The sequence below is a fragment of the Serinus canaria genome, chromosome 15, assembly GCF_022539315.1.
Source record: "Serinus canaria isolate serCan28SL12 chromosome 15, serCan2020, whole genome shotgun sequence".
Classification (NCBI taxonomy): domain Eukaryota; kingdom Metazoa; phylum Chordata; class Aves; order Passeriformes; family Fringillidae; genus Serinus; species Serinus canaria.
Window position 1 is genome coordinate 9,735,500 of NC_066329.1, and position 13,272 is coordinate 9,748,771.

The following is a 13,272-nucleotide window of genomic DNA, read 5'->3' on the forward strand; positions in this document are numbered from 1 at the left end:
TACAGCAGCTTCAAGCTGTCTCCGAGAGAGGGGTTGGACTCTGTTTACACAACACTCTTGGCCTTAAATATTAAACACACTCAGAACTCTCTGCTCCTCTCTTACAAGGAGCTGCAGAGAGCAATTAATAGGGGTTCCTGCTTTTCACTGCCTTAACATCTGTGTTGTACTGATTCCCCCTTCTCAAGACAGGGAGACTCAAAACTTGGCTGAAAATGTCCAAAAAGTGGTTCTGGAGATTCTGTCTGATTCACACTAAGCCAGAACTACCTTGGAGAACTTCATAGATAATAATGTCACTTTAATGTACAAAAAGACAGATAATTAGTAAAAAAAAAAAAAAAAAAAACAACCAAACTCCAAATACAGTGAGAAAAAATACCTGTGTGTGGTGTAATATGCAGTACCTTTGGTTTTTCTTCCAGCACACAGAGCATGTCCATCTTACACTGAAAGGGTTAAGCCAGGCTTTATGAGAAGCAGCACCTGGCTGAGGGAAGCAGGGCCTTCTACTTCTAGCTGGAATGATACAAATGTCAAAGAAAGCAAAAAAAAAAAAAAAAACCCCAAAAGCTAATCCAATTTATTTTATAGTCCCAGACTAAGAAGCAGGAGCGTAACAAAACTTCAGCTGAAACTGCTCAATGTTCTTTAGTTTAAATATAAAACCAGAAAAAGTCAGCTTGAAAAATGCTATTTTTACCCCTCTTGTAACCTTTGAAAAGCTTAGCAGAAGACAGGCAATGCCAGGCAGGCGGGTTTGTAAAGGCAACAGCACTCTTTATTCCCACTGGAGGAATGCCCACGGCTCCATCTCCTACCTCCCACTCTGTCAGGAGCTCAACACGAGGCCTCTTCCCTTCTCCCAACTGTGACAGTCACAGGAATCCCCTTTGCAAAGAAAGAAATCCCAACCCAGCCTCCTGCCCCTGTGCAGGACAGTCCCCATTCCAGCAGCACCCAGAAGCCGTTTTCAGGGATGTTCTCAGGGATGCAAGTTGTGCCAGGGAACAAAACCAGTGTGGAGAGGCCAGTCCTAGTGTACACTGAAGGAATTGTAATCATTTCCTATGTAAAACAATGGATTATTGGTTTAAAATAGGGTTCCAATGCCCTACTAGTTATGATCAAGTCCATTTTATAGTGATTTTACATTGGTTAATTAATAGTTGGTCACCCAGAACTGCCCTGTTCAGCCTGAGGAACAGGAGCAGTGTTAGGAGCAAGCTCAGAGTAGCTGTACCAAAGGTTCCTCCAGCCCTGCCAGCCAGAGCAGAGGGATATTGCTCACATTTAACAAGTGTAAGGCTTTCCTGTGGCTGTTCATCGTGTACCTGTGGAGTGCACTTGAGAGTCACAGTGTGAGTACTGTAAACACGAGAGGAGTGCAGATAAAAGAGCTACAAAGATCCTGTATGGCCAAAAACCTGAGGAAAGCTGGTTAAAACAGACCTAGGGATCCTTATGAGACCAGTTTGATGAGTGTAGACCTAGTGGTTTGGTTTAAAATCAATAAAAATATTCAGGTAAAAAAATAGATGTATTCACATGAAGGACAAGCTCTGGGGTTTTAAAAAGCAACACACGTTTCCCTTGCAGAATTAAACTTCTCTTCCAATAAGGATACATGAAAATCTCCCCTGAATTCTTTTCCTGGCTGCATTTAGCACCCACACTCAGCCATGCACACCAAGAGATCCCAAAGAAGCACCTGTATCTATGCCTTAATTTCTTGCTGCTCTCTGAGCAGGGGAACGAGCTGGTTTGGAATCGCTGCAGAAACTGCTGCTGTACTGGACAGATGGTCCCATTTCAGCATCTAAAATGTTACTGGCTACTTGTTTTGTCCTTTTTCAGAAAGCACTAGTTTAATCTGGAGCTTGGATGAGCTGTTCAAGTATAAAATTATCCCTCTTAAGCCAAAACTCTCAATAACTAGAGGAGAGATAACCATATCTAAACAAAACTAACAGAAAACATCTGTCAGCATGAAGAGCTATTGTGTGTGTATAGGCAGGGAGATGCTCTCCCATGAAACAGCTGGAAAAACAGGCAATGGCTTTGAGTTATTAAGAAATAATGAAGCAGATGAGTATTTCTTTGGTAAGTAATGAAGTTTCCCTCCTGAACTCCCCATAAATCAGGCTTTCAAGCTTTACTGCAATCCTACATTCTGATGCAAAGCAAAACTTCCATCTGCTCTTCAATAAATAAGTTTAGATAAAAACATTTCCTTCAAAGCTAAGACTGTATGGTTGGGGAGCCAGATGTGGAGTCCTGTGATCTACAACTCCCCCAACAAAAATAAATCAGGTTTTTGCAGCTGATGCCAACTTAGAAGGCAGTAAAATGTTTCCTTAAGCAATCCAGGAGTGGACTTCAGACTGACAGCTCTGACAATCTCCAGTTTTACACAGATTTGGTCATCCCTGCTTCAGGAGGTCACTTAGGAGTTATTTTTCCACAAGAGAGAGCTGTAAAACTTGCTGAAGCTCTGCATCTTCCTTTTCCCGACGCTGCTTCTCCTGCTCCTCCTGCTCCCTCACTGACAATTCCATGGCAAGCTGCAAGTCCTTCTCAAAGCTGGAGGCTTCACTGGAGCTGCTGCTGTGGGAGTTCCCTGATCTTGACAGAAAGCTCTCCTGCAGTGCCCTGATGGAAAAGAACAACTCTGAGGAGCAAAAGAGACAGAGCCTGTCTCATATTCTTTGCAACGATCCTTCCTGGCAACTGTTTTAGACTCAGAAACCTGAAAATCTCTCCCAGAGGGGAGAAAGCAGTTTGAGGATATGAGAGCAGCTGTTCCAACACTCGTAAAATTCCCAATGACAAACAGGGATTCCTTTAAATTGTTCATAGATACCAACAGTTGTATTTTCAATGGGCCTCTAAAAGCATCCTCACCTGGTTTAAAGGATTTTTCATGTATAGAAGAACCCAGAAGATTCAGTTCTTGGTTTCTTTGCACTTAACTGCAGAAAGACTTCACAGACACCAGAGCCCATTTTTAAGTGTCCACTAAATCTATGTTTTTAAGGATTAACATAAGGATTTTGAAAAGAAAGAAGATCTGTCCTGGAGTGCACAGCCTCGAATGCAGAGGGACCAAATTTAGAGTTTTAAGAGCAGAAGAGGAGGACTGGGTTTGTATGTTGGGTAAAGAATCTGCTGTGTGCACAGATCAGCCCCACAGCTGGAAAGAACTACACAACATAAACCAGGGAGGCCCAGTTTGGTGTTCTTGTTTCTTGGAAAAGTTGGAAGAAGCACAAGGAGAAACCTCGAGTTTTGTGCATTTGCTCATATACATTAAAAAAAAAAAAAAAAAAAGCCAAATTGCTTCATGGTACTGCTGGGGGTATTTTTGCTCTGTCACTGCAAGGTTTGATGTGAAAAAAAAAAACTTACTTCTGATACTGCATGTTGAAGTCTGAGGAATATGCAACTGCTCCGTTGGAAAGCATCTCCAATTCCTAGAGATGGGCAAAGAGACAATTCCACAGCAGTTATCAGATCTGCAGAGTAACTCACTGAAAGTAACCCTTAAACCGCCTTTATTTCTTCTTTGAAATACGTTATTTTTATCTTCTAAACTCTTAGAAAAACTGATCCTACACTGCTTTCCTCCAGCTCTTGCTGCACAGTCCTTGCCCAAGCTGCCACTGTACAGACCCCAGCACTTACTTTATTTGCACCAGATTCCAACAAGCTCTGCTGGATGGCAAACTGCATGATCTCATTATCCTCATCCTGCACGTGGATGTTCCTGCCATCATCCTGGATGTGGTAGGATTTGGGGATCTCAAACACCGACTGGTCAACCTCGAAATTAGCACCTACAGAAGCCAAATAAAGTTAAAACCACACTGTGCCCTGTTTGTGACAAGTTGGAACTGCAAAGATTCTGCTGAATGTTTTTGCAGTAACACCTTGCAGCTGTCCCTGTTCCCTTCTCTGCAGTTCAGCTTCTCCCTCCTCTGTGCATTCCAGGGACAGGGATGTAAAAAGTTGGGATCCCTTACCTGCATCACTCTGTGCACCTCCAGGAGAGGTTCTCTCAGCTGTCCTGCAGCTGTTGACATTTTCAAAAGTAATTCGGGCATTCAGCACGTGAAACAGGGGAACTTCTGTAAGAGTACAAGATTTCTGTCAAAATGAGAACAAATATTTGCTTCCTACAATGACAAAGCACAGAGGAACTCGCCTCACTAATAAGCTGGCTTTAGTTATTTATTATTATTTAGTTGTTTATTATTTATTTATTATTCATTTAGCTCAATCTCTCTAAATCTCTTATTTTAAAATTAGATTTGCCAAATTTAAGGCATTGAAGCTAAGAGGAAAGGGGCTGACAACAGCTCATTGTCATAGCAATGACATTGTCTTTAAAATGATATTTCTGGATTGACTTCAGATGTACAAAACAATGTTTTAGGTAGCAGTGAGACAATTAAAAGGCCAATGTAGTTTTTTTTTAAATAATATATTGTAAAACCAAAGGGGGGGAAATGGACAAGATGTTACAATAAAAATTGCTAAAAATTACCAATTTTGACAGGAAATCCTGGTGGAAATTCCAGAGTGATGAAATCCCTAAGTCTGGCAAAATGAGCACTGGTTCTGGCCATCAGGTCAATGATTGGAGTGACTTGTTCCATAAGAGACAAGGGGAACTCTTCACTCATCCACAAGGTTGCTTTAAATCTTAAAGACAAAGTAGGATAAAAACATCCTAAATTCACAGTTTAGGAACAGATGCAAAGCAAAACAGGCAGTTGGTCAGTGACAGGAGGTTACCAACAAGTTACCGCACCAGCCCAAATGTTTGTTTTGACTTAGTGGAATTAAAAATAGATTATAGCTGAGTACTTCAAGATATCTCTGCTAATTGTGAAAACTGGGGAAAAACCACACTGGATATTTGTAAAAATGGTTTCCAGGGATCAGATAACTGGGAAGAGACAAAGTAGAAATAGTTCAAATGGTATTTCTCACTTCTGTGTTCTAACAGTGACTTCCTTTGGTCTTCCTATGTCTCTGCCTTTCAAATCAAACTCTGGGTTGAAGTATTCCTCCAGAGTAATAGCAGTGGGATTGTTGGTTGCAGCATACTCTGTAGTCCTGGATGTACTCTAGAAGGAAAGAGGGAAAAAACAACCCAAAAAGTAATGAACAGTGGTTACTACAAGAAACTTTTAACTTACCCCCTTTGTGAAGTAACTCCTTCCCTATTTCAGACACAGTGGCACCCAGCCATAAACACCATCTGTTATTAGACTGAGGTTTTATTCTGTCTTACTGAGGTTAAAAATCTCCAAATTTTTAGAGACAGGAAAAATCTACTTAGACACTTTAAAGCTGGAAACCAACTAGAAAGACACACACGAGCCACAGCATTTCCAGGCTCCAAATCCTTTACTGAAGTCAAAACTTGGATGGAAAATTTGAAGCCAAAATCTCTAAATCCCTATAAAAGTGCAATGCCATCCTGACAGAGAGCCAGCAAATCCATTATCCACTGTCCTTTCACAGTTTAGAAGCAAGGGAGCCTCTAAAGCCAGGTGGAATCATGGAATGGTTTGGGTTGGAAGGGATCTCAAAGTTCACCTATTTCCAGCCAAACAAAAACATCCTCAGGGTAAATAAAAACCTCGTAATCAAAACTGCTGCCAAACTAAGGAAACAAGAGGTGATTCCACACACCAGGAATTCCTACTGGCACAGTGACCTGTGCTGACATCAGACACTCACCTGAGCACCACATTCATGCTCCACTGTGCCCAGGAATGATTCCAGAGGGCTCCTATCAGCTTCAGGTAACAGGAGGGAAAACAAAAACAGCCATTAGCATTAATTAGCAGTAAAACTGGCACTGAGGCTAGGCTTCCCACCCAAAGGGAAGTTGTTCAGATCTCCTGTGAGCTGTACCACGCAAGCCCAGACTGATGGTCCAAAAAAGGCACAACACACAGAATAGAGCACAGATTTTTCAGTGGTTTCTATGATTAGCAGACACCTTTATGAGTCCCAGTGCCTCAGTGGCCCCAGGGTAGGAGAATTTCCATTTAAAGTTACTGGCTGGTCACCCATTACTCTAATTCAAATACCAGAAGAAATTAATAGACTAAAACAAAAATTACAAGCAAACAAAGCCTCTGTGAATCTTGTATCCATGGCCATAGTGAAGTAAGGGCAGGAATACATTCCAGAGCAGAATGTATTTCTTTTAAAACTGTCAGCAAACTTTCAACAGGTTTGAAGGGTTTTTATTTCCTCTAAATAAAGCTGGGATAAAACCAGGTTCATTTGTAGGTTAAGAATGAAATAATGAGCTGCCTCAGACACAGAACACGTCAAAGAAAAGCAGGGCAAAGTCAGCAAGAAGAGAATTTCCTTGTTTGTCTGCCCAGACACAAAGGAAGTGTCAGACAGCCAAAGGGTTGTATTTATTCCAGATTTTCCTATGGGGAAGATACCTTTGTATCTCCTCTTCTCCTCCTCTGTTAAATGTTCTGTTCTGATCCGTGTGATCACGTTCACGTTGTTTGCCGTGTAGACCTTACAAAAAACACAGGGACAAAAACCAAGCAGCAGCACAGGTTAAAAAAAGAGTTCCCCAGTAAAACATCATGGACACAAAACTAACTGAACCAACCTCAACACCAGACAGGCATTTCCAAGAGATTTTAAGAAGGAATGGAAAAGGGAACTCAGGGATTTCTTATCAGAGATTAGTTATAAGGCCTCAGAAATAGTATTTAGTGACAGTTTGGGAACACTAATGAACCCTCTGTCCAGCTGAACAGCCCTGCACTCTTATCAGGAAAAACCTGCAGATAAATGTAAAAGCTGCTCAGCCCTTACTCTTCTGGTGAATTAAATTACAAAATGTAATTTATTGCACCAATTCCCAAACCTGGAGTAAACACAGAATCGGGGAAATTAAATCTTTTGATTCTGGACCTAAACTCCTACCACAGTAAGGTTGCAAAACCACCTTGAAAAATATTTCACTGAGGTGAAATAGAGGTCAAAACCAGTGTCAGGAAGAACCATTCCAAGCAGCTGTGACTCAGGTGCAGTTCATGAATTTATGATGCCACTCATGGCTGCTGGTCCCTTGCAGTGCTGTCATTATCAGCAGGTTCCTCAACTTTCACCCACTGAATCAATGGCAGTGTTCAAGTGTGAGTTAAGTGCCAGCCTTTGGAAGGGAAGGACTGCAGGCAGCTCTGCTGACTCTTCTGTCCCTCCTCTCCCCTCTCTGATCCCCCAGTGACACTCCTGCACAAGCTCCATCCCTCCACAAACTTAGAAGTTCCTCACCCCAGCACAATTCTGCTGGCAACACAATGAATGTTCCAATAGGAATTTTAAGACCTGAAATAGTCAGGAAATACAGAAAAAGCATAGCCAGACTTCAGTTTGCTGCAAAATCTGTCAGAAGAACAGAACAGGCTTTACCTTGGCTTCATAACCATTGACACCTTCTGTTTTTTCTGTCCTCCATACCCAGAATCCAGATGTGGTTCTGACAAAAAGGGAACACCACAAGTGTCTACACAGCTGCATTTTTATACAACCCCCAGCTGCTTCTTCTAAATCTCATTTTAATTAACATTTGACAGGTTATTAATCCCAGATACCTGGATAAATAGGTGTAATCAGGAAGAAAGAAAAATGTGTGTCACTTAAAAGACTGTGCATATTTACTTAAAGTATTCATGTGAGAGTTGACTGATTTGGTAACAAATACAAGTTCTTGTCCATCAATTAAAATCCACATGGATTTGAGTGAAATGCAAATTTGCACTGAGCAACTGACTCAATCTTAGAGGCCTTTTCCAACCTTACTGATTCTATCCCACCAATATGATAAAGTGGAAGCTTTCTGCCACTGATTTCTTTAAACTGGGAACTTTTTGGCAAGCAATAGTGGCAATTTGACCAACCCAAATTTCTTCATCTAGTGATTTATGAAGATTGAATTAATTTCAGACCTAGCCCTAAAGGTTTTAATTACCAAAGCTTTTGCGAGTTTCCCATTAAAGCTTTTTTCAGACATGGCATCAAAATGTTTGTTTGTTAAGAGAAACTCTCTGTCTTACCTTTCAAAAGCAATGTTTTTGGTATCAAGGCACGTGCTGATGATTGGGGATGTGAGGCGCCTCTCCACGTCTTTCCTCTTGGGTGTCATGGATCCCAAAGTCAAACGCTTCATGTGCTGGGAGATCTCAAACCTCTCTGTCGTGACAAACTTGTCATCGTGGTTGATCTCGATGAGCTCTGCCCAGCCACCAGAGTCTGGTGGAAGAAAAGGAACATTTCAAGCTAAAAAACTCAGCAACTGTTCCAGGGTGAAAAGCTGGGGGTATTTGGTGTATCAAACCCAGGTGTTTCTGCACTCAGCTGGGATCAAACTTGGAGATGGAACTATAATTATATTTTATATGTAGGGCAGCAGAAAAGAAGGAAAACAGTAAAATACTGACATTTTACCCCATCACCAATTTTTTACCTCAGATTTACTCAAAGCAAAGAAGTTAAGCCATCATAAAACAGTATCTCTACGAGACACAAATGTAAGCATAAAACCTTCATAAAACACAAGAGGCCTTTTTTGTGTAAAATCAGGATTTTTCAATGTGCTCACACAGCAGACAGGTGAACTCTTTACCTTCTCCCTTGAAGATGACAGTCCTCCTGCCCCTCTCCCAGCTCATGTTCTCGAAGCCCAGCAAGGTGATGTCCACACGCAGCTTGGCCCGGCTCTTCCAGATGCGGCACACGTCGCTTGGGCACACCCTGGAAACCAGGGGCACTGGGAGAAATGGAGAAATGGAAAGGGAAAATGTGCAACAGGTGCAGCACAGAGGAAATGAGCTCCAGCACAGGGATTGCTCACTCCTGGGAATGCCATTCCAGAGGAGGTGAGATACTGACCCTCTTCAGCTTTAAGAACAACCAGCTTAGGGCAACACTGGCCTAATTTAAAGATGAATGTGAAAAGGAAGAAGATATTTGTTCAAACTGAAGGGTGTGAAATGGCATAAAACCCATGCCTGGTAGTCTAATAGTTTGATATTTGAAATATTTAGTCAGCTGTGAGGCCTAGAGTTCATTCCTTTCGGGGAAAAGCAGGTACTTCCCAAACAACCAGTGCATCCATACGTGATCATCCATACGTGATCAACACACGATCAGATGGCCATGGACAGGTAAAAAAACCCAAGAAAAGTCTTCAGCAACTGCAACAACAGCTAAATGCTCCATTACCAAAAACTAACCAACCAACCACATAGGAAACAAAGAATAATTGTGCAACAAAAGCACAAGAGGTCATTTTGAGATGGAGGAGAGGAGGATTCCGGGGAGCGGATATTTCCCTGCCTGTGTTGTGGGACATTTGTAGCTCATTTTTAAAGCTTGGAATTGGTAACAAGGAGCAGGATTCTTACCCCAGCTAGTGAACTCCCATTTCATTTCCACATAAAAGTCAGGAGTCTGCAGAAAGAAAACATCTGATGAGTACCTCATGAAATAGTTTGACATTCATTGCAGCATTTCTGAGAACATTTTAGAAAAAGGAAAGAAAAAAAAGGAGAGCAGAACTGGAGAAATGATTAGCCAGTGCTAAAACTGAAATTGAAAGTAGCAACAACAGGCACTGCCCTGCCCGTGCTGCTTTCTGGGCAGCTGCTCTTCCTTGTTTTACTGGAGGGGCAGTAACGCCTTCAAGATTCAGCCTTCAATGTTTGAGTACATGACAAAGAATTTAAATAAAGTCAAGGAAAAGGCTTTGTGTCTCCCAGCACTATGGAATATGCAGGTTGGAACAAAACACAATTGCCCAGCTGATTGCAATAGTTCACTCAACTGAACTACCTGAATGAGAATTCAGTCTGGAGTGAGAGTTTACACTTCAATAAATCATTACCTCGTTAATTTTCTGCAGTAACTCAGGAACTCCTCCGAGGGTCATGGAGGTCTGCTGGTAGTCCCGATGCTGCAGGATCAGCTGGACCATCTCTGGATCCCCAGTGCTGACAGCCTCATGCAAAACTGAAATAAATCCAACCACAGCCTCGTGTCACTTTGCTTGCTGACCAAAATTCCCCATAAAAACACAGAACATCTGCTACTGAAAGAATGACACCCCAGGTTGCTCCCCAGGCTGTCCTTACCCGTCCATCCCTGCTCATTCTCCTTGGTCACATCTGCCTTGTGCTGCAGGAGGACCTTGGCAGATTCGATGTAACCCAAGGAAACAGCCAAGTGCAGCAAGGTCCTGCCCCGTGGATCCCGCTGGTCAACATCCTGCCAGTGTCCAGGAGAGAAGGAACAGAGCTCATCAGAGCCTGCACAAACAGAGGGCTAATCCAGGAGTCAACATTCCCTGTCATTCCCACGGATCCGCTCCCAAACTCTCCTGCACCGCCCTCTGCGGGGCTGGCTCGCTACCCCACGTGAATAAAAGGAGAAGCAGAAAGGGGTCTATGAAATAACACAAAATCTGTAGGACAGGAGTTCTTGTTGGTGCTTTTCAGTTCTTTTTCTGTCATTATTTCCCCTCTGGCTCCCCCCAGAAGGCTCAGGAGGAGATGGGAGTTCTCGTCCGTGTGCATCACCCCACAGACAGCCGAGAGCCTGAGACCCCACAGAGGGCTTGAACTGTACAACAAAATGGGGGGAAAACAGGAAAAAAAAGGCAACAGGGCATACAACACAGCTTTTGGACAGCACTTTTGGAAAGGACAGAAGCAGATGATGTTTCACAAAGCACACACAGCACAATGAGGAGTGAGGGCATTCTCTACAGGTCACTAAAATAAAAAATAAACTACACAGGCACAAATATCCAAAACATGCAAGCACAACATACTCATACCTTACACATTTTTCACTATTAGCTTAGAGATTTGAAACAGAAGAGCATCTATAACTAAAGGAAAAGGGGAAAGTCAATAGCAGAATGAGAAAGGAAGGTTATTATGCATGTTAACAGCGTTATCTGACAGCTTCAAGTGAGAATATCTCACAGAGAGTGGGAAAGCTTCGCTTTAAAGCATCTTCACTTCTGGGGTGGAATATTAATTAATTTACTTTCCCACCTCCTGCAGCTCCAACACTGCAGCACCAAAGAGCTCCAAGGGTCCCTCCCCACTGAGTTTGTTGCTGTTCCCTGGTCCCCTCATGCCCGACCCCATTTGCCACTCCAGCTGCAGCTGGGAGGTGCCTTTGATCCCTTCCTGCATCCCTCCAGCAGCAGGAAGCTCATCCCAAAGAAGCAGGGGGAAATAGATCTTTGGAATACTTAAAAAAAAAAAAAGGTGTTTAAAAGCAGGTAAAGGAAGTAAGAGAGACAGTCCATCTTCACACACTGCTGGTTTCCACAGGGAATGGAGGGAGGAAGCAGCACTCCACAGGTGGGAGCTGCTGAGTGATGCCTACTTAACCACAAACTCTCACAGGTGTCAGAAATAAACACACAGGAGCAACGTGCCAGTGAGGTTAAAGATTTTGGTTAATGCAGAAGGTGACATAAATTAGATAAAAAGTGAGTGCATTCCAAAGATTCTCCCAAACCAGGACAGGAACATGCTCTGAGCAGGAATTAGTAAGTCAAGTGCACTGTTAGAGCTGCAGGTGACAGTCAGGAGGTGGCACAGCTGGTCCTGGGCTCATGTAGATGTGGTGTCAGGTATAATTAATTAATCAGCTCTGCTTATTAACTGTACCTCACTCTAGCCCCTGTCAGAGCTTTTCCACAGCAGCTCAGCCAGAAGGATTTTTGCTGCTCAAGCTCTGCTGCAGCTTTCAGGCCATTTCCTTACGTCATCATGTCCCAGAGAGGGGACAGCTTTGTGTTTTCTACTCTCCAGCACGGAACAATGATCCATTTTTTTTTTTTTACCAGAGATGCTGAAAACGTTCCAACCAATATAAAAACTCTGTCCCCAGTCTTGGGCAGCAACAAATCTATGAGAACTGATGGTGCTCAGCAAGGTGGGGGCTGGTTTGATGTCCAGCAGCAGCCACCTTTGCTGCACGTTGACTTCCCTTTAAGATAAACACTATTTATTGCTTTAATAAATAAATTAATGTCCATCACAGCTGCTCTCCTTGAGCCATTCCTAACTCCCCCAAAGAGCTATTCCGCAGCTGCACTGGAATGCTCACAGCAAAGCTTTACAGATGGGAAGCCAACGTTTAGTATCTGACATAAAAGTATACTCCTACACCTTCTTACATCACTCCCACACCACAAATAAATAGGTAACGAAATGCAGGGATCCCTTAAGCTCCTGGCAGTACCACCAGGGTGCTTCTCCCTGGCACAGCGAGGGCCAGCAGCCCCCGGGCCCCCGTTACCTGCTCCTGCAGCTCCTCGTCCAGCCGCCTGTAGTCGTTATTCCACACCAGGACGTGCAGGGGGAAGGCGCTGCTGGCCCCGCCAGGGGAACTCATCCCGGCACACACCTGGGGAGGGGCAGCCAGGGCCCCTCACTCCTCCCTCTCTGGATGCTGGAGACCCCAGGTTACTCAAGCCCTGACCCCTTCAGCTTCTGCTCTCTGCTGGCACCCACCTGGCCCAGGTGTGTGTGTGTATGTGTGTGTGCGAGCCCGGGCCACAACCCCCTATGGAACCGTTCACACCTCTCCAAGGGGAGCCCCATGCAAAACCCCACGGCGGGGGTCTCCCCTGCTCCTGGTGCCCCTGGCAGCCCCCCGCTCCCGTGGGTTTCCTCCCGGAGCCCCCTCAGCGCCACTCCCGGGGGTCTCCCCTGCTCCTGGTGCCCCTGGCAGCCCCCCGCTCCCGAGGGTCTCCTCCCGGAGCCCCCTCAGCGCCGCTCCCGGGGGTCTCCCCGCTCTCGCCCCCTCAGCCGTCCCCGTCCCTCTTCCCTGTCCCTCCGGGGACGGCTGGAACGAACCACAGCGCGGCCGGAGCAGGGGGGCTCCTCGCTGTCCCCCGCACTCCAAAGCCACCGACAACCGCACGGAAAGCGGAAGCCGCTCCCCCTCCCCCTCTGCGGGAGGACAGATGGAACGTCCCTCCCGCAGCTGTCCCATTGCCTTCCGCGCGGGGGGAGCGCTCAGCGCCGGCTGCTCTCACCCCGCCTTCGCCCGGCCTTGGTTTCGCTCGCCCGCCCGCCATGGCGGGTGAGGGCAGGGCTTGCTGCACAGCGGCCTCTTCCACCAGCCTTCCGAAGACCCGTCTCACCCGTCACCCCGCTGAGAGGGTGCAGCGGGCGAGCTGGCCCAGCCCCGGAC

At 44.8% G+C, this 13,272-nt stretch overlaps 1 protein-coding gene across 5 annotated transcripts; it reads right to left on the minus strand.

The window, feature by feature from the left end:
* Window positions 1-569: 569 nt before the first annotated feature.
* On the minus strand, window positions 570-13,262 carry ANKRD13A (ankyrin repeat domain 13A). 5 transcript variants are annotated; one of them, XM_030231974.2, is made up of 16 exons: window positions 13,115-13,262; window positions 12,373-12,525; window positions 10,185-10,317; window positions 9,938-10,062; window positions 9,459-9,504; window positions 8,678-8,821; window positions 8,109-8,304; window positions 7,465-7,531; window positions 6,477-6,558; window positions 5,752-5,810; window positions 4,996-5,132; window positions 4,547-4,704; window positions 4,023-4,127; window positions 3,685-3,836; window positions 3,409-3,473; window positions 570-2,652 (listed from the first exon to the last, which is right to left on the minus strand). In XM_030231974.2, exons 2-16 carry the CDS (start codon window positions 12,466-12,468, stop codon window positions 2,454-2,456), a joined length of 1,764 nt encoding a protein of 587 aa, XP_030087834.1. In that variant the 5' UTR covers window positions 12,469-12,525; window positions 13,115-13,262; the 3' UTR covers window positions 570-2,453. The 5 variants fall into 5 exon arrangements, with proteins under 5 accessions (XP_030087834.1, XP_018772184.1, XP_030087835.1 ...); XM_018916639.3 differs by lacking the exon at window positions 13,115-13,262 and adding an exon at window positions 12,933-13,053; XM_030231975.2 differs by lacking the exon at window positions 13,115-13,262 and adding an exon at window positions 12,933-13,045 and having other exon boundaries at window positions 12,373-12,480.
* Between the last annotated feature and the right edge of the window lie 10 nt (window positions 13,263-13,272).